Source organism: Chlamydomonas reinhardtii, chromosome 14 (assembly GCF_000002595.2).
Source record: "Chlamydomonas reinhardtii strain CC-503 cw92 mt+ chromosome 14, whole genome shotgun sequence".
Classification (NCBI taxonomy): domain Eukaryota; kingdom Viridiplantae; phylum Chlorophyta; class Chlorophyceae; order Chlamydomonadales; family Chlamydomonadaceae; genus Chlamydomonas; species Chlamydomonas reinhardtii.
This window is the reverse complement of record NC_057017.1, coordinates 817,706-835,512: the sequence shown is the minus strand read 5'-3', so window position 1 is coordinate 835,512 and position 17,807 is coordinate 817,706. Positions and strand designations below refer to the sequence as shown.

Sequence of the window (17,807 nt, the reverse complement as noted above, 5' to 3'; positions counted from 1 at the left end):
CTTTGCTATATTTTTTTCAAGCAACTGAGCATTTGGTAGGCTACAGTAATATTCAGAGGGAGGGACCAGCATAACACTTGTGCCGACGCAATTGTCCCCCCGCACCCACTTTTGTCACAACGCGACATGCTAGGTTATAGGAATGGTTGTGACTATGAATGTGGCGGGAAATTGTGCGCACGCCGCGCGCCAGGCCCGTGTGTGCGGCCCTTGTTGTCGGCCGTGCAACACCAAGTCTCGCCCGGTGTCGCCCGGTTGTTGCCGGTCAGCAGCACTCTGTCATACCAACACGAATTGACATTTGGGCTGGGCCAGGGGCGTCGCACAGCATCACGAACCATCGCGTGCGCTGCCGCCACAACACCCGCCCCGGCCTCTCCCAGCCCCGCCCCTCAGCAATCCTCACTCTCTCACAACGTCAGCGAGCACGACGAATCCAGCAATGCTGACAAGGATGGCGATGAGGACCTGCTACCTGTGACGGTGCTGAGCGGCTTCTTGGGCGCGGGCAAAACCACGCTGCTGAGCCACATTTTATCCAACACGGAGGGCCTGCGGGTGGCTGTGCTGGTCAACGATATGGCCGCGGTCAACATCGATGAGGTGAGGGAAGCTATCCCTACGTCTCCGTATGAGTAAGTGCCGTACGCCAGCCGCCGTACCGCCGTTTGTTTTGGAGCCTGCGCACCTGTGACGTCCCATCGTCGTTTCCACCACTGCCACATCCGCAGCCCAGCCCAGCCCTGCACAACCGCCATGACCACCTCTCCCTCCATTCCCCGCCCGCTCCCCCCTGCCAACAGGCGCTGATAGCGGAGAAGGTGCACGTAGCTGGCGAGCAGTTGGTGGCGCTGTCCAACGGTTGCATCTGCTGCTCCATCCGCGAGGACCTGGTGCGGGAGATCCGGAAGCTGGCGGAGGCGGAGGCGGAAGCCGACGTGGAGGAGCTTGGAGAGAATGACAGCAATGGCAGTAGCAGCAGCAGCAGGAGTAGCAGTAGCAGTAGCAAGGAGGGCGGCGGGAAAAAGGCGCACAAGCGGCGGCGGCGATTTGACCTGCTGGTGGTGGAGAGCACGGGCATCTCGGTGCCGCTGCCGGTGGCCGCCACGTTTGAGTTTGCGGACGAGCAGGGCGCCAGTCTGGGGCAGGTGGCCCGGCTGGACACACTGGTCACCGTGGTAAGGGTGGGGTTTGGGAGGGGTTTGGGATGGGGGGGGTTGGGTGCACTGGTGGGTTGAGGTGGGATGTGGGGGTGCTGGAAACCAGTTGGGGTGGAGTGGGAGGGGGGGGTGTAGGGGGAACTCATGTAGAGCGGGGGAGTTGGAGGCGGGGGACTGCGGATGTGTCGGAACGGGGGCGTTTGGGGTGGAAGGGACGAGGATATAGGAACGCCAGCCAAGTAGCTGTAGTGCCTGTTCATCATCGTACCATGCATCCAGGTGGACTCGGGGTGGGGGTTGGGGAAGTGAAGTACATACCCGTTAAGCACACCTGTGTGTCGCCGCAATGTCAACAGGTGGACTCGGAGCGGTTCGTCTCCTCCGTGCTGGCGGCCGAGTCGCTGGCGGAGCGGGGGCTGGCGGCGGACGAACACGACGACCGCACCGTGGCGGACCTGCTGGTGGAGCAGGTGGGGAGCTTGGGGAGGGGAGACTTGGGGGGGCAGGGCGGACTCGGGGGGAAGGAGATGGATTTAGAGGGGTACAACGTACACACACACAGGCATGGAGGTTAGGAGCTATGGCGGTTGAGGGTTGCCTGGGTGCGGGAGCATCGTGGGAACTGAACGCCCGCCCAACACTATACGGTGTACGCCCGGCCTCGGTCCTTTACAAGGAATAACTTGCCTTCACACCTATGCAACCCAAACACTTCCTCCCATGCACGGCCTGGGGCTGCAGGTGGAGTTTGCCGACGTGCTGGTCCTGAACAAGACCGACCTGGTCACGCCGCACCAGGCCGACCAGCTGGAGGCGCTGCTGCGGCGGCTCAACACCAGCGCCAAGGTGGGGGAGGGCAGGGGAGGGGAGGGGGAGGGTTGTAGTCACCAGCCCAGACTAAACCGGACCCAATGCAAAAGAGCGAGGAGGAGAGCATGGCCTATGCTTTGACAAGGGAGGGGAAGGGAGGGGCACGGGGGGCACTGGAGGCACAGCGAGGGCTTCATGTGCTCTCTCCTTTGAACCATCCACGTGCGAGGGGAGGCGAGGGGACTGGTTCTTGAGGGTGTTTTCAACATCCATGTGCGCTCTCTAGCAACGCTCTCCTCCAATCCTCTCCTGCAACCCGCCTTCCCCTCCCTGCCCGCCCGCACCTGCACCCCTCACCCAACCACCCAACCACACACGCCCCCAGATCCTGCGCACCAGCCGGGGTCGCATCGCCGCCAGCGAGGTGCTCAACACGCGCCGCTTCGACCTGGGCACTGCGCAGCAGTCCGCGGGGTGAGGGGGCGGGAGGCGGGGCAGGCGGGGGGGGGGGGGGGACAGGGGGCAGGAGGGGCGGGGCTGCGCTGGGGGCAGGGAGCAGAGGGGAACAGCGGGCTCTAATGATGCTACCGGGTATGCTCCGAGGTTGGCCAGGTGCACAGCGCGGTGGCAAGCCTGGCACGCCTGGCACGTCTTTTCACTCAACCTGCATACACACCAAGCACACCCAATTACACTTACACAGTTACACACTGTCATTTCCACTTCCCTTGACTTCCATTAAACACAGCTGGGTGGCGCTTCTGAATGAGCACGAGGCGGAGCGACTGGCCGCCGCGGAGGCCGCAGCCGCCGCCTCCACCTCCTCCTCCTGCTCCTCGGGCGAAGAGGCCGGGGCGACGCATGCCAGCACCTCCGGCCACCACGACCACCACCATCACCACCATCACCACCACCACGACAACGACCACCATGGCCACGACCATGATCATCACCACCACGGCAGCGGTAGCGGTAGCACCCGCATGACTGAGGCTGAGAAGTACGGCATTCGCTCCTTCGTGTACTTCGCCCGGCGGCCCTTCCACCCGCAGCGGCTGCTGGACAGCGCGCTCAGCCGCAGCTGGGAGGGCGTGCTGCGGACCAAGGTGCGCGTGTGTGTGCATGTGCGTGCGTGTGTGTGTGTGTGCGTGTGCGTGTGTGTGTGCGTGTGTGTGTGTGTGTGTGTGCGTGTGTATGTGTGTGTGTGTATGTGTGTGTGTGTGCGTGTGTGTGTGCGTGTGTGTGTGTGCGTGTGTGTGTGTGCGTGTGTGTGTGTGCGTGTGTGTGTGTGTGTGTTGTGTGCGTGTGTGTGTGTGTTGTGTGCGTGTGTGTGTGTGTGTGTGTGTGCACGTGTGCGTGTGTGCGTGTATGGATAAGCACGTGCGCGTGTGTGCATGTGTGTGTTGTGTGCGTGTCTGTGATCATGTGCGCGTGTGCGCGTGTGTATAAAATATGTGCGCGTGTGTCAAGGTTCACGGCATGCTACGGAAAGTCTCATTAGTGTTGGGACTTCGGCCTTGACTTGGGGTTGATGCAACTCGCGCGGGCTTACCCGTGTTGCTGGCCGTGTACTGCGCTCACAACCATGCAACGACCACCAACCAACCGTTTACCCGCCCCCACCAACCGCCAACCGCCCCCAGGGTTTCTTCTGGCTGGCCACGCGGCACGACGTGATGGGCATCTGGCAGAGCGCGGGCGGAGCATGGCAGAGCGAGCCCGGGTGAGCGAGCGGCGGGCCGGACCTATCCCTGGGGTGTTTGCGGGGTCTCAACGGTGTGCTAAATGCTTCCGTAATGTACGTGTGCGCTTGCAAATTACCGAGATTGCGTTTGCAGTCAAACGGCTCCAATTCTTATGTATTATACATGGCGTTTGCGGCCCCCGCAGCGCTCGCTGGGCCTGCCTTCTCCAAGACGACGACCCCACCGCCGCCGCCGCCTCGCCTGAGCAGCAAGACACGTCAGGCTGGGACCCGGTGTGGGGCGACCGCTGCCAGCAGCTGGTTTGGATCGGTGTGGATCCAATGGACGAGACGGCGTTGAGGGCCATGCTGGACGGATGCCTGTTGACGGATGAGGAGATGGCGCTGGGGCCGGAGCGCTGGGCGGAAGAGCTTGAGGACCCGCTGCCGCCGTGGGCGGTGGAGGGCGAGGAGGATGAGGGGGAGTGGGAGGAGATGGAGGAGGGCGAGGCGGGGGAGATGGAGGACATGGAGGAAGGGCAGCAGCAGGAGGAGGTGCTGGCGAGTGGAAAGCCGGGCAAGGGCCGGTCGTAGGGCGTTGGGCGGCAAGGCAGGTTTACGGGCCTTCATGCGGTGTCTCATCCCGTCGTGACAGCGACAGGGGGGCATGGTGTGTGGTAGAGACAGGGGAACACCTCGCCTTATTGCAGCCGCCATAGAGCGGCGCCGGCCTTACAGGCTGTTACATCCCGACCGTTTACGTCAATCGGTTCAGGAGAGAATCAGGCTCATAAGAGGCGGGTGTAACTACGCAACCCATGTGCTCGTGTTGGTGTCACGCTTCTCTTCAGGTTCTTACTGTCCATCCCAGTTGGCAATCAAATGGCAAACGGCCATGTCACCGTGTGGGACAGTCGGAGGCGGCCAGGAGTGCGTGCCGCTGCTGCTGCCAAGGCTGTGCCTGTGCCACCGTCCGTGCCACCGTCTGCGGCTGCAGCAGCTGCGGCAGAGCGGCTCAGGCCGCAATCAGGCGCCCACGCAGCATAATGCTGCCGCGGCAGGAGCTCGAGCGGCAGCTGCACTGGCGGACGGAATCATTTGGCAGCACTTTAACTAAAGGCCCCAACTGACCGACTGAGGCCCGACCGGACGCTGGGATTGGACGACTCATGTACACACGGTACCAGTTCAATGGCGTAGAGCTGAACAGCTGCCGAGCAACGAGCGGGGTGCGGGCACGAGTTTAGGAGTGCAACTACCCATCGACACGTCCGCGCGGATGCCCGCAAGGGCAACCGCGGCGGTGGCCCATCGCCTTGCGCCCCGCTGAACAGTGCCGCACTGCTTCAGCCGCAGCCACCTCAGTGGCCTGTCACTGGCATTTCCCCCCTTCGTAGACTTAATGCATGTAACCCCCCCCCCCCCCGCCTCACCAGCCCACCAGCAACCTGCCGCGCACCCGCCCACCAGCAGGGCAACTGCAAACGCGCACGTCGCCACGTCAGTGAGCTCACGCACACCGCCGCAAAACGCCCGGCGCAACGCCTGGCACATGCTTCACGGCAACCGCAATCCTCACACCCTAAGTGACAGGGGCGAACCCGCCTCACAGGACACACCGGACTTCACGGCAGCCGCAAACGCCGCAACTGCCTGCGCTAGCGCTACCGCCGCCGGCCCGCGTCCTGTCCCGTGGTCTGGGGCGTGGTGAGAGGCATGTGGATGGGCGCGTCCAAATCCTCTTCATCCCCATCATCGACGTCCTGCCCGCCATCCGAGCTGTCAAGCCGCATGGCGCGCGTGTGGATGACATCGCCCGCCGACGCAGCCCACCCATCCGTTCCGCTGCCGCCGCCGCCGCCTGCGCCCGGCCCCGTCGTTCCAAACTGGTTAGCTCTGCCTCCTTGCTGCTGCTGGTGGTGGTGGTGGTGGTGGAAAGCCGCCGGCGCCGCGGCACCGACTCGACCGCCGCCGTAGCCTCCTCCTCCTGCTCCTGACCCTGGCCCTGACGCCACCTGCCCCATCTCCAGCTCTGCCGACGCCGGCTGCTGCTGCCAGCCGCCAGCAGCACCCAGGCCCAGCCTGCCTCCTCCTCCTCCTCCTCCCCCTCCCAGGGGCCCGCCGGAGGACCTGCGCCCGAAGGCGGGTACCATCAGCCCCACGGGTCGCGCCGGCCGCTCGTCCAGTGTGAACACCTGCATGCCGGGGCCGGCGGGGCACAGACCGTACACACACACATACCGGTCAAACACGCGCCGGGGCAGGGACGTACTGATTTGCGAGCTAGTGCGGATTCGTGAGCCTCATTGGGCACGGGCCAAGCAAGCCAAACCCAAGGCAAGTCCGATGGCGGCAATGACGGGGGAAACGGGGCATCCTCCATCCAGCTTTCGTATATGCTGCATCGTTTATGAACACACTTCCGTGGCCCCTCCTGCTCCCTCTGGCCTCTCACGTCCCGCCAGGCTGCTCCTAGTCCCCCCACTGCTTCTATCTTCTGATACCCGCCCAGAACCAGATTACCAGTACTAGGGGGTGCCAGGTAACTACGGCCCCTAGAGACTCTCCAAGCTCCTCCTCTCCCCTAGCACCCGTACGGCACTACGGGGCTGCCTCACCTCGTCCTCCTCCTCCTCCTCCAGTCGCCCGCCTCCAAGCCCGTCAGGGCCCACGCCGTATCCCCCTCCGCCTCCCGCCGGCCCGCCGCCGAGCCCCGGCCCATGGTACGCCTCGCCGCCGCCGCCGCCGCCGTCCCCACACTGCCCCCGCCAGCTGCTGTTGCCGGTGCCGCCGGCGTTACTTATGAGGCGGCGGTAGCGCTCGGCGGCGGCGGCGGCGCTCTCGCCCTCCAGCCGGTACCGCCGCCCGTACCGCACGCGCCCGTACAAATCCTGTGGTACGGCAGTACAGCAGGAGACACGTGCAAATACATATGACGGGGCAGATGTGGTGCAGCCCGGATGGGCTCCTGGGTTGGAGGACACGAGGTCACGGCTGCTTTATGCCCGCGCCCACGCCCCCACCTCTTACACGTTGTGCTCGGACATTTCACCCTCCCTCTGGTTTGCCTTTCCTGGGGAATGTGAAAACAGCTCCCTCTTCCCTCTCTCTGGAAGGGTTCCACTCCGTATACACAACAACACATACACACACAACACGCACACACACATACACACATATACACCCACCCCCACACCCACCCACCCACCCACACACACACACACAGACACACACACACACACACACACACACACACACACACACACACACACACCCGCACCTGCAGAGCCGCCAGGAACCTGTTCCAGGGTATGTCGGCCGGTGCCGTGGCACTGGGCGGCGAGGTCAGCCCCGGCGTGTAGGACTGGCCCGTGAACATGGGCTCGTAGGTGGCGCCCTGGGGGGGGGGGCACGGGGTGGGGGGTTACATTCATGATTAGTTAAGGAAGTGGTAGACGGTAGACCATCTTGGGAAACAGCAAGCGCGGGGGGCGGTGAGCGGGACGAGGTGAGGTGGGGAGAGGGGATGAGGGGGATGGGGTGGGCTGGGCAGCGGGGGCAGGTGTGGAGGAATGGGAGATGCGGTGGCAGCAAGGAAGTGGACGGCACGTAGTGAGGCTCGCAGTGGGACTCACCTCGCCTCCTGCCCGGACACACACGTACAGCCAAGATGCCCTGCGCTACCGATATGTGTACGTACGCACCGCCTCGCAATGTAGACACACACACACATACCGCCCAACGCGCGCATGTGTACCGCCCATCCCACGCGCGCGTTTCCGCTCTTCCTAACACACGTACACACATACACACACAAAGACGCACACATGCGCACGCTCGGCGCACTGCGCACTGCTCACCCTCAGGCGCAGCAGGCTCCGCACGTCCGGCAGCAGCCCGCAGCACCACGACACGCCCAGCACGCAGCCGCCCGCCGCCAGCACGCACGCCACGACCACCACCGCCACCCGGGCCTGGTGTCCGGCCGTGCTGCCGCCCCCCGCATGCTGCTCGCCGTTGTCTTTACGACCAGCCTGGCGCGCATGTGTTCCGTTTCCGGTGCCGGAGCCCTCCTCGTAGTCCGCGTCCTCACCCGCGGTCCCCGGGCCAGGAAGCGGGGAGGCGGAAGGGGAGGGGCTGGCGGCCGAGGAGGGGGCGGCGGGGGGCGGCGAGTCGGGTGGCAGGACGACGCACAGCTGCGAGAGGCCGGGCGGCAGGCGGCGGGCGGGGTCGGCGGCGGCGGCCAGCGGGTCGGCCTCGCCGTCTGACACGGTCGTCCAGGTGGAGGAGTTGAAGGGCTGCGGGGGCAGGGGCGGCGTGTGTGCGGCAGGGGGCAGGGGAATGGACAGTTGAACAGGCGGTTGAGGAGCAGCCATGCTAACAAGCCATACCATCCGTTGCTTGGTACCACAAAGCTGCCGTTTTGCAGAAACCGCCAGACCACTGCCAAGTGCCCGCATCAAGCAGCAGCACTCACGTCGCATCCCGGCACGCTGGCGCCATCATTGCAGAAGCAGCGCCCCCACACCCGCACCGCCTCGCAGCCGCCAGCCACTCCTCCTCCTCCACCTCCTCCTCCACCTCCTGCCCCTGCAGCTGCCCCGGAGCCCCCTCCCGCGCCTGCGGAGCCCCCAGGCGCGGGGACGTGAGGGGCGGAGTAGAAGGGGAAGGCTGCGGAGCCGGTGTGGGCGATGCGGGTGCGGCCCACGTCGGAGCGCGAGGTGTCGTTGAGCACGCGTTGCTGCGCCACGTCACAGTCTGCGTGATAAAACACACACGTGTGTGCATGAATGCGAGCCGCGCATGGAAGGATAATTGCGGATGGTGAAATGAGAAAAACCCAACTTTGCCTGCATGCGTCTCCAACCCCACCGCCCGGCCCCCACGCATACACACTAACCGCCAGCCTGCCCAGCCGGCCACGTGCCTAACTGCTGACATTTAAGCCATACATGCCCGTATGGCTGGATGTCAACACCACCCACCTTCGTACCGCACGGTGCAGTCCAGCTGCGGGCAGCAGGTGGCCTGCGGCTTGACGCGGCAGCAGGTCTCGCTGTAGCAGAACCCGGCGTGAGCCAGGCACTTCTTCACGTCGATGCAGGCCTGTAAAGGTTTGCAGTGGGGCGTGTGTTATGTGCCCGAGCCCAACGATTTCGTCCCAGCACCATTATCAAAACGCCCACCCAGCCACGAGAAGAGGGGGATTGCGGGTTCTTATTATCATGCCCAAGGATAAACCAACGACAGTGGCCGGGTATTCGCGTAATGTTCCCGTAACATCAATGTCGACCAAGAGGGACATGGCCCGCTCGTGGCGCACACATGAGGCCGCACGCATGCAACAGCCATGCCGTACACTGCCGTACACCCCAGCGCAAAATGTACGGCTACTCCTCGCGCTCCCCCCCCCGCCGCTCCAACAGCGCACGTGCGTGCCTCCCCTCCCCTCCTCACCCACCGTCTTGGCCACCTCGGCCCAGCCCTCCTCGCAGCCTCCCGGCGTGCAGTCGGTGGGCGGCAGGCAGTCAGCCATGTCCACCGCACTGCCCAGCGCCGTCTGCAGGTGCGGAGACGGGACCGGGGGCGACGCGGGTTGTGTGCGAGAGCACAAGGGGTAAACACATGCAGGACAGTGTATGCGAAGCGGTGCCACGCCCAACGCGTGTTATTTTGCCGGCTCGTCATGATGCCTTGCCCCCGCTCCTGTTGCCCTCTGTGCCCCCCCCCTGTGCCCCCGCTCCGACCCGCCCCTTCCTTCCCCCCTTCCTTCCCGCCCTACACCTGCACGGTCCCATTGGGGCAGCTGCCCTTTCCTTCCTCCCTTTCCATTCCTTCCTTCCCTCCCTCCCTTCCCTGCCCCCCCCCTCCGCACACCTGTACGGTGCCGTTGGGGCAGCTGCCCCAGGCGTAGCGGCAGCTGTTGATGTTGGCGTCCGTGCAGGTGTGGTCGGCCTCGCTGCAGGGGGAGGTGCAGTTGGGGTGGCGGAACCAGGAGGCGCCGGCGGCGCGCTGCAGGTGTGTGGCAGGCAGGCGGTCGCACGTTCACGTCAGCACACAGATGTGTTAAGTACTGGTGGTGGCGGTGGCGGTGGCGGTGGCGGTGAACCACTGGATGTTGGCTGGGCAGTCGGCACCGTGCGCAGGTGCAAGTGTGCGTGAGGCAGATATGATAGCTTTGGGCTTCAGTCGGTGGGCCCACCGCCCAAATGGCAGTTGACGGCAGGCGAGAACCTTGCGAGATCCTGCTGGATCCAGGGCAGCTGTGCGAGCCGGCCGGTGTCTAGAGAGCCGTCCGCTGTGTCAGGACGGGTGTTGCGGGGCGTGCTTGGCTCCCTCCCTCCAAAGTTGCCTGTCCGGGCCCCAAAGCTCACCTTCGGGCCTGCAACCAGCAGTGCTGCAAACAAAAATATAGCTGCAACTATAAAACCACGCCATAACGGGATGTTTAAGAGGCCCGACTCGCGAGACCGCGAGCGGGTCCGCGCAGCTCCCGCCAGCTCCCGCGCCGTCATACTAATAGTTTCGAGCGCTAACAGTTCATTGCAGATTCGAGGATACAAGATGCAATCTCGGACAAGCAAGCACAGCGCGGGACAGTGTACTCGGGTGTTGCTCAGTGCTGTAGAGAACTGCAAGCAGTGTGCAGCGCAGCATGCAAGTTTTGTGTTTTGAGTCATACTAAAGTGATCATGGGGCAGTTTAGAGCGCTCCCTTATGCACATGGGGCAAACCGCCAAGGGATTGCTAAAGGCAGGTATTACCATTCATAAAGCTTTCTACTCGCCACGTATACTCACTGAGACTACATTGTTACATTGGACAGCAGAACCGACGCTTGACCTTCAAGCTAATTATTGCGCCGCTCACAGACTTGCCTTTCACCTGTCCCCGACATAAATGTTGCCAAGTATAAGTCTGCATCGGCCTAGCTGGGCTGCCGCGACAGCGCCCGCATGCTCCTGTCCACTGGCGGTCTCGGCACCACTAAGCGGCGCGGCAGGCATTGCCGCGCGCCTCTGCTGCTCTGCCCGCTCCAAGCAGTCCTCCCGTCACCACGAACTCTGTAGCAGCTGTTTCTCGGCGCCGGCCTCTAGCCGCCAGAGTCATGTAGGGCTCCACGGCCCCCCTCGCCACCCGAGCCGCCAGCCCCGCAGCCCAACCCCCCGCGTCCGCTGCGGCGCCGCGCCCGCTCCCGGCCCCGCTGCAGCTACAGCCCCTGCCACCCACCACGGCGGCCACAACATATTCATGTCCACAGCTACTGCCGGCAGCATGGACATTTCGAATGAGGACCCGGCGGCTATGCGGCTGAAGGCTTGGGTGCTCAAGCACAGCAAGTCACTGCCAACCAACATGACGCCAAAGCGGCGCGAGGAGTGAGTGCCGCGTCACACCATCTGGGTCACGATTCCCGTGCGTAATCTTCGGAGACTCAGCGGCTGGCTAAGTTGATGGCTGGGTGACTGACTGATGGAGCGGTGGGCGGGCTAGGGAGCTAGCTACAGCTCACTGAGCGAAGGCGTTTTTCCATTATTCAAATTTCGCACGCCTCGTCGGTCGCGCTTACACAGCTCTCACTAACTAACTGTCTGGCTCGCCCCTGGCCTCTCGTGTGTGTTTTGCAGCGGCACCTACTACCTGACGGCGGAGGAGCCCGTGCGCCGCGGCCAGGTGGGAGGGTTGAAGATACCAGCCCAAACTAAACCGGGACCAATGCAATAGAGCTAGGAGGAGAGCGGGTGGGGTGGTGCGTGCAGCGGGTGGGGTGGTGCGTGCGGCGGGTGGGGTGGTGGTAAGTGCGGCGGTTGCGGATGATGGGGTTGGCTCAGGAGGTGGTGGCGGTGGTGATGGCCTGGGACAAAGGAGCCGTGAGGTTGTGGCGATGCATGCGAGCTGTGCAGCCCTAAACAGGTGTGTGTGAAGGCATGTTTGTGAAAGAGCACAAGGAGGAGTAAGCGCAAAGACTGTGTGTGTGTGAGTGTGCGCGCGTGTATGTGTAGCGGCACATGTGTGCGTGCTAAACTTCGGCCCGGCGTGCCCCCGCAGGTGCTGGTGCGTGTGCCTCGCGCCCTGCTCATGAACGCCCACACGGCGCGCGGCAGCCCCGCCTGCGGACGCCTGGTGGCGGAGGCGGGCCTCAACGAGTGGCAGGCGCTGCTGCTGCAGCTGCTGTGCGAGCGGGCGGCGGGGGAGGCCAGCTTCTGGGCGCCGTACGTCGCCGTGCTGCCGCAGGACATGGTGGGGCGGGGGGGTGGTGGAGAGGGAGGAGGTGTGTGTGTGTATGTGTGTGTTTTGGATAGCACAAGGAAAACAACAGCGCAAAGACGGTGTACGCGATGCAGCAATGCGACGGCGTACGATCTTACCGTGTGTGCATGGGGGGCCGGGGGACGGTAGACGTCGGGCGAGAGTGGGGAACGTGCCTTGGGCTCTGAAGCCCCGCCCCAGTCCCAAACCACACAAGGCCGTCAGCGGCAACCAGTGTTCCTGCACTTAACCCCCTCAACCCCTCGCCTTCTGGCCTTGTTTCGGAGCCTCCCTTTCCACAACATGTGCTTCAATCACTCCGCCTTCCCCTGGATGACTACCCCGATCCACATACGACCCCCCCCATGGTCTACCGTCTACCACTTCCTTAACCAATCATGAATGTAACCACCAGCGCCCCGCACACACACGCACACAGTCTCACCACCCGCTGCTGTGGGGTCCGGAGCGGATGGTCTGGCTGCGGGGGTCGCCGCTGGCCGCGCAGCTGGCGGAGCGGCAGCAGCAGGTGCGCGTGTGCGCGTGTGCTTGTGCGTGTGCGTGTGCGTGTCTGTACCTGTGTTGAAGAGGGCAAGGAAAAGAAAGTGCAAAGGCAGCGTGTGCGATGCAGCAACGCGTGTTTATGTGGTTGCCCTTGTGTGTCTGTGCGTGTGTTGTACCTGACGTGGGCTCGGGTGTTCATTGCTCGGGGCCCCGGTCCACCGGCGTGATTACCGTGCAACACTGCGCCGTTCCAACATCGCCTTGTCCTGACTAGTCACGCCTAAACCCTGCCCCTTGTCAACATCATCTCATCGTTATTAATCATGCCCCCACACATACACACCAACACACCTCGTTCAATCCCCCCCCGCGACGCCTCGGCCCACAACCCATAAGTATTATCGCTCGCAACTAACGCCTCTGCCTGCACTCCAGTTTTCGTTGGTTTGGGTTTAGTTTGGGCTGGTATGTACAACCCCCCACGTCCCCCCCCTCCACCCCCCCTCAGGTGACAGACGACACAGAGCTGCTGCTGGTGGCTGGAGCCAACGAGCTGCCCATTGCGGAAGAATACAAAAAGGTCTGTTTCTTTGTTTGTTTGTTTGTTTACGTGGCTGTGGCTGTGTGGCTGTGTGGCTTTACTCAACAGCATCGCACGCACTCCACGATGCGCTCGCTCGCACATGCTCTCACACTCTCTCCCAGATCGACACACGCACGCACGCTCACGCAATGGGCATCCGCACTCACAGCCAATCCGTACTCGTACGGCCGCACGCAGGCTCACGGCGGGGCGGAGCTGGTGACCCGGGAGTCGGTGGGGTGGGCGGCGGCGGTGCTGCTCAGCCGCGCCTTCAGCCTGGACCTGGCGGAGGAGGAGCCCATGGAGGGAGACATGTGAGGCAGCGGGGGGGGGGAGTGGGGAGGGGCGTGTGTGTATGCGGGTATGGAGACATGTGAGGAGGGGACCTGGCGGAGGAGGAGCCCATGGAGGGGGACATGTGAGGCAGCGGGGGGGGGGAGGGGGGAGGGGGAGGGGGAGGGAGAAGGGGGAGGGGCGTGTGTGTATGCGGGTATGGAGACATGTGAGGAGGGGACCTGGCGGAGGAGGAGCCTATGGAGGGAGACATGTGAGGCAGCGGGGGGGGGGGTAGCCGTTTATGGAGGACGGAGTATTTATACACACGCTTGGGCGGGGAGAGGGGGGGCGTTCGAAACATTGCATGAAGACTACGAGCCCTATCGGAACGACTATGTTGGGGCAACAGCGTGGGGCTTTGTCCCCCCTCTCACACCACCCCGCCCCCTCACCCCCCCCCCCCATTTGATACACACCATCCCATGGATGGCTACCCCCCCGCCCCCAGGAGCTACTGGGGCACGTGGACCGCGCACGGCCCCGACACGCTGTGCCTGGTACCTTGGGCCGACCTGATGCAGCACTGCAGCGCGGCGGGTGAGGGACACGTTTGGGGGGGAGGGGCGTCGGAGGGGAGGGAGGGAGGTGCAGGGGGAGGGTCTGGCGGGTGGGGACTGGCAGGGAATGGAGGTGGGAGGCGCGGGGTAGGCGGTTGGCGAGGCAGGGGTGCGCGGCACAGTTTGGAAGTGGGAAGGATGGGAAAGAGGTTTTGGGAGTTCTGGAGCGTGAGATAGGGGAGGCTGAGTGGGGTCTGGTGGAAGGTTGAGTGGGGCGCGGCGGGAGACGGTTGGCGCGAGGGTGGCGGCTGGCGAGGACGGGATGAGCGGCGTGTTCTTGGGGAGCGGGGACTGAGGGCAGGGCGGTGAGCAACGGGATAGAATTGGGGCTCTCCCTGGTACCCGGCACCCTAACCTGCGCTCGCCTGCCTTATCCTCTGCCCCACCTCCCCTCACCCTGCCTCATAGCCACCGCCTTTCAACCCGCACCAACCAGCCTTCACACACCTTACATCGCACACATGCATGCACGCATCCAGCCCCACCCCACCCGCATTCCCTCCCCCACCCCCACCGCCATTCCCACACCCCACCGCTACCCCGCCACCCACACCCACACACCCGCATTCCCGCGCCGTCCCCGCAGGCCCCGAGTCCTGCGCTGTGTACCAGTTCGAGCTGGGCGCGGTGATGCTGGCGGCGCACACCAGCTACCAGGCCGGAGAACCCCTGTTCGATTCGCACGGACCGCATTTGTCGCCCGTGGATTTGGTGATGGATTACGGCATGGAGGAGCAGCCGCAGGGGCTGCAGCAGCAGCTGGGACAGCAGCAGCAGGCGGCTGTAGCGGCTGTAGCAGCGGGCGAGGGCGGCAGCGGCGGCGATGCGGCGCAGGAGGGGGCGGCGGAGGCGATGTCGCTGGCGGCGGCGGTGGCGGCGGCGCACGCGGTGGACGCCAGCGAGGGCGCGGGCGTGGCCGTGCCGGCGGGCGGCCGGGAGGGGCAGCAGCAGCAGCAACAGCACGAGCAGGTGGCGGCAGCAGGGGCGGAGGCGGAGGCACAGGCGGCGGCTCGGCCGGGGGATGGGGATGAGGATGACGTGACCACCGTGTCTTATGCGGGCATGAGCGGCAGCGCGGGCCGGGACCGCTTCGACGCCAACCCGGCGGACGTGGGTGAGTGCGGTGTGGGCTCGGGGCCGTGTGCCGCAGCGACATAGGTGGCCTTGGGAGAAACGAAAGATGCGCGGATGAGGGCGAGCGTGTCGTACGCGTTTGTTAGGAGGGGGGGGGGGTTGTAAATACCAGCCCAAACTAAACTGGGGCTTCGAGGTGATGCAATCGGAACAGGGTAAGTGCATCGGAAACAGTGGGCACAGCGGGCAGTGCTGAGGAAGTTGGGGTGGGGAGTTGGGATTGCCAGTGACGGCCCCGGCACTCGCGGGTGTGACCCCCTCGCACTTCACGTTCACGTTGCGCTCCCTCTACTCACACGCAATGCCGGCCCTGCGTTTTGCCCTTGGCTCCGCAATGGCCCCGTCTCCCCTGCTGACCCGGCCCCACCTCCTGCTGACCTGGCCCCACCTCCTCGTTTGCCCCCAACTGATTGCATGGCCCCACCCCAACCCCCCCTGCAATTCCTGCCCCTCCATCCCCCCCTCCTGCTCGCAGTCGCGCCCCGCTCCAGTCGCAACGCCGCGCTGCTGACGGCCCTGGCGGCGGTACACGGCGGCACGGCTACAGCCGCTACTGCTACTGCCGCAGCAGCAGACGGCGACGGCGGCGGCGCCGCTGCTACAGCCGGTGCTACAGCCGGTGCGGGCAGCCTGGCCCTGGGGTCGGGCGGGCCGGACACGGCTTCGCTCACCTTCCTGCGGGCGGCGCTGGCGACTGACGTGGAGCTGGTGCGGGCAGGTGGGCGGCGTCTGGTGCGGCTGTGTGGTGACGTGGTGCGTGTGGTGGTGCGTGTGGTGTGGCCGTGTGTGGTGTGGGTGGTGTGTCTATGTGTGGTGTGGCTGTGTGTGGTGCGGCTGTGTGTGGTGCGCGTGGCGGTGCGTGTGGCGGTGCGTGTGGCGTGCATGTGATGGGGCGTTTGGTGGGACGTGTGGTATGCCTGCGTCACTGCGTGTAGTGTGTCTGCGTGTGGTGGGCTGTGAGGGGTGGGATCTGGCGAGAGAGCGATGGGGCAGTGGCTCTCCTGGCCGTCCGCCTGGCTTCTGACCGGGGCTGATGCAGACTGGCGCACCCTGCCCTCCGGCCACCCGCTGCATCCCCCTGTCTTTGGCTCTCGTACGAGGACTGGCAAAAACAACACCAGCTCCCACGCCTTGCTCTGTGGGCTGGTTCGTGGTCTGGGTCTAGTTGGGACGGGAGTGGGCCCCCACCCCGCCAACCCCCACCCCCCGACCCCTTGCAACGCGGATGCTTTTACGCGCTGTCCCCTGATTCCCCTGCTTGTATCTTGTTCCCCATGCTTCAACCTTGCAACTCCTCGACCCCTGCCCCCCAGGCTGGCGCGTCAAGGCCGGCGCCAAGGACGTGGAGCTGGCCTGCCGCGTCATGGGCGCACTGGCCGAGCCCAGCAGCAAAGCCACGGAGGCGGCGCTGCTGCGCGCCCTGGCAACCTACATACAGGTACGGAGGGGGTGGGTGTGTAAGTACCAGCCCAAACAAAACCGAACCAAGCTGAAACGAGCGGAGCACAGGCAGAGGCCTTAGTTGCAAGCGATATTACCGTACTTAAGGGAGGGGGCCGAGGCGTCGCGGAGAAGCAGGGCGGCGAGCGGCGCCGGCGATTAGTGTCGCCACCCGGGGGCCGGCTCACCCCCGCGCTGGCTCAATCGTGACGCACGCGGCATACGTGCGTACGTGCGCACGCATGCGCACACATTTTCCTGTTATGCTGTCTCCTCTCAAACACACACACACACACACACACACACACACACTTAACACGCATGTACGCAGGGCCGGCTGGCGGCCTTCCCCACCTCTCTGGAGGCGGACGAGGACCGACTGCTGGGGCGAAACGGAGTGCCGCGAGTCAGTGGGTGAGTCAGGGTATTGCTTAAAGTGCTTGTGTGAGTGTAAAACAACGAAATACGTGCCTCGCGTTGATGTATGCATGTGTGTATGTGTTCCTATGTTGTAAACATGGTGACAGCACCCCTCCTGCTTTGTGTCTCCACACATGCCCTCTTCCACCAGGCCTGAGCGGTTGGCGGTTGTGGCGCTGGCGAGTCAAAAGCGCGCCCTGGTCGGGTCAGCGGCTGCCGTGGCGTGTTGGATCCAGCGGTTGGATTCGGGCTGGCCCGTGGCAGAGTTGTACGACGGTGAGGAGGGCGGCGAGGTGTGGGGAGAGGGCGCGGAGGACGACGAGGAGGACGAGGAGGGGGGCGGGCAGCAGCAGCAGGAGTGGGACGACTGGGGCGGCGGGCGGAAGGGCGCGGCGGCCGGGCGCAAGGGCGCAAGGGCGGGGAAGCGGTGATGGGGGGGGGGGGGGGACGCTGGTGACAGTTGCCGTGATGGGCGGGGTGGGGGGGTGGTGGGTGGCGGGCGCAGGTTAATGACGCGTCAGCGGTTGGGCCTTGCAGGGGCCTTGGTTGCGGCCCGCAGGTCTGAGTTGTGGCTTTGGGGTGACACGATTGCAGCAGGCTCCGCAGGCCAGAGTATGTTGGTGACGTTACAGAGTATGCGAGGAGGCCAAGTCCAGAGTCCAGGTGATGCGAACTCGCGATTGCCGAACAGATTGTTGTTGCTCGGCGACACAAACCGCGGAAGGGGCAAGGGTTCCAGCTGGAAGGCATTGAAGACATTCTTGGGCCCAATTCGCTGTTAGCACGCCCGCCGATGTTGCCAGGGAAATGCCCACAGCAGTGCCCATAACCGCACGCACACCCCCGCAACAGATTTCGCCAGGATAAGGCGCGGGCCCAGTCACGTCGCTTAAATGTTTACGCGAACATTTACTTTATAAGGATTGCAC

General features: G+C 64.4%; 3 protein-coding genes across 3 annotated transcripts; 2 read left to right on the top strand and 1 right to left on the bottom strand.

Moving 5' to 3' along the window:
* The first annotated feature begins 17 nt into the window (after positions 1 to 17).
* On the top strand, positions 18 to 4,473 carry CHLRE_14g613200v5 (uncharacterized protein). The gene is made up of 8 exons (XM_043070036.1): positions 18 to 603; positions 804 to 1,178; positions 1,517 to 1,630; positions 1,902 to 2,006; positions 2,356 to 2,444; positions 2,719 to 3,076; positions 3,614 to 3,693; positions 3,861 to 4,473. The coding sequence occupies exons 1-8, from the start codon at positions 127 to 129 to the stop codon at positions 4,246 to 4,248; spliced, it is 1,986 nt and encodes a 661-aa protein (XP_042916709.1). The 5' UTR covers positions 18 to 126; the 3' UTR covers positions 4,249 to 4,473.
* Positions 4,474 to 4,805: 332 nt separating this feature from the next.
* CHLRE_14g613150v5 (uncharacterized protein) lies at positions 4,806 to 10,337 on the bottom strand. Its single transcript, XM_043070035.1, has 9 exons — positions 10,029 to 10,337; positions 9,532 to 9,666; positions 9,116 to 9,214; positions 8,640 to 8,760; positions 8,132 to 8,412; positions 7,515 to 7,952; positions 6,935 to 7,051; positions 6,273 to 6,545; positions 4,806 to 5,849 (listed from the first exon to the last, which is right to left on the bottom strand). The coding sequence occupies exons 1-9, from the start codon at positions 10,167 to 10,169 to the stop codon at positions 5,319 to 5,321; spliced, it is 2,136 nt and encodes a 711-aa protein (XP_042916708.1). The 5' UTR covers positions 10,170 to 10,337; the 3' UTR covers positions 4,806 to 5,318.
* A 120-nt stretch (positions 10,338 to 10,457) lies between these two features.
* CHLRE_14g613134v5 (uncharacterized protein) lies at positions 10,458 to 17,673 on the top strand. The gene is made up of 12 exons (XM_043070034.1): positions 10,458 to 11,033; positions 11,283 to 11,328; positions 11,704 to 11,895; positions 12,344 to 12,433; positions 12,917 to 12,988; positions 13,190 to 13,305; positions 13,776 to 13,864; positions 14,471 to 14,998; positions 15,494 to 15,736; positions 16,332 to 16,456; positions 16,790 to 16,872; positions 17,030 to 17,673. The coding sequence occupies exons 1-12, from the start codon at positions 10,930 to 10,932 to the stop codon at positions 17,307 to 17,309; spliced, it is 1,968 nt and encodes a 655-aa protein (XP_042916707.1). The 5' UTR covers positions 10,458 to 10,929; the 3' UTR covers positions 17,310 to 17,673.
* The last annotated feature ends 134 nt before the right edge of the window (positions 17,674 to 17,807 follow it).

Coding starts and splice junctions, on each gene's coding strand:
- CHLRE_14g613200v5 (XM_043070036.1), top strand. CDS start 127: ATGCTAGGTTATAGGAATGGTTGTGACTATGAATGTGGCGGGAAATTG. Junction 2,445..2,718: donor ACTGCGCAGCAGTCCGCGGG/GTGAGGGGGCGG, acceptor CATTAAACACAG/CTGGGTGGCGCTTCTGAATG. Junction 3,694..3,860: donor GCATGGCAGAGCGAGCCCGG/GTGAGCGAGCGG, acceptor CGGCCCCCGCAG/CGCTCGCTGGGCCTGCCTTC.
- CHLRE_14g613150v5 (XM_043070035.1), bottom strand. CDS start 10,169: ATGACGGCGCGGGAGCTGGCGGGAGCTGCGCGGACCCGCTCGCGGTCT. Junction 7,052..7,514: donor GGAGCCTGCTGCGCCTGAGG/GTGAGCAGTGCG, acceptor CCCCCCCCCCAG/GGCGCCACCTACGAGCCCAT. Junction 5,850..6,272: donor AGGAGGAGGAGGAGGACGAG/GTGAGGCAGCCC, acceptor CCCGGCATGCAG/GTGTTCACACTGGACGAGCG.
- CHLRE_14g613134v5 (XM_043070034.1), top strand. CDS start 10,930: ATGGACATTTCGAATGAGGACCCGGCGGCTATGCGGCTGAAGGCTTGG. Junction 11,034..11,282: donor ACGCCAAAGCGGCGCGAGGA/GTGAGTGCCGCG, acceptor TGTGTTTTGCAG/CGGCACCTACTACCTGACGG. Junction 14,999..15,493: donor CGCCAACCCGGCGGACGTGG/GTGAGTGCGGTG, acceptor TCCTGCTCGCAG/TCGCGCCCCGCTCCAGTCGC.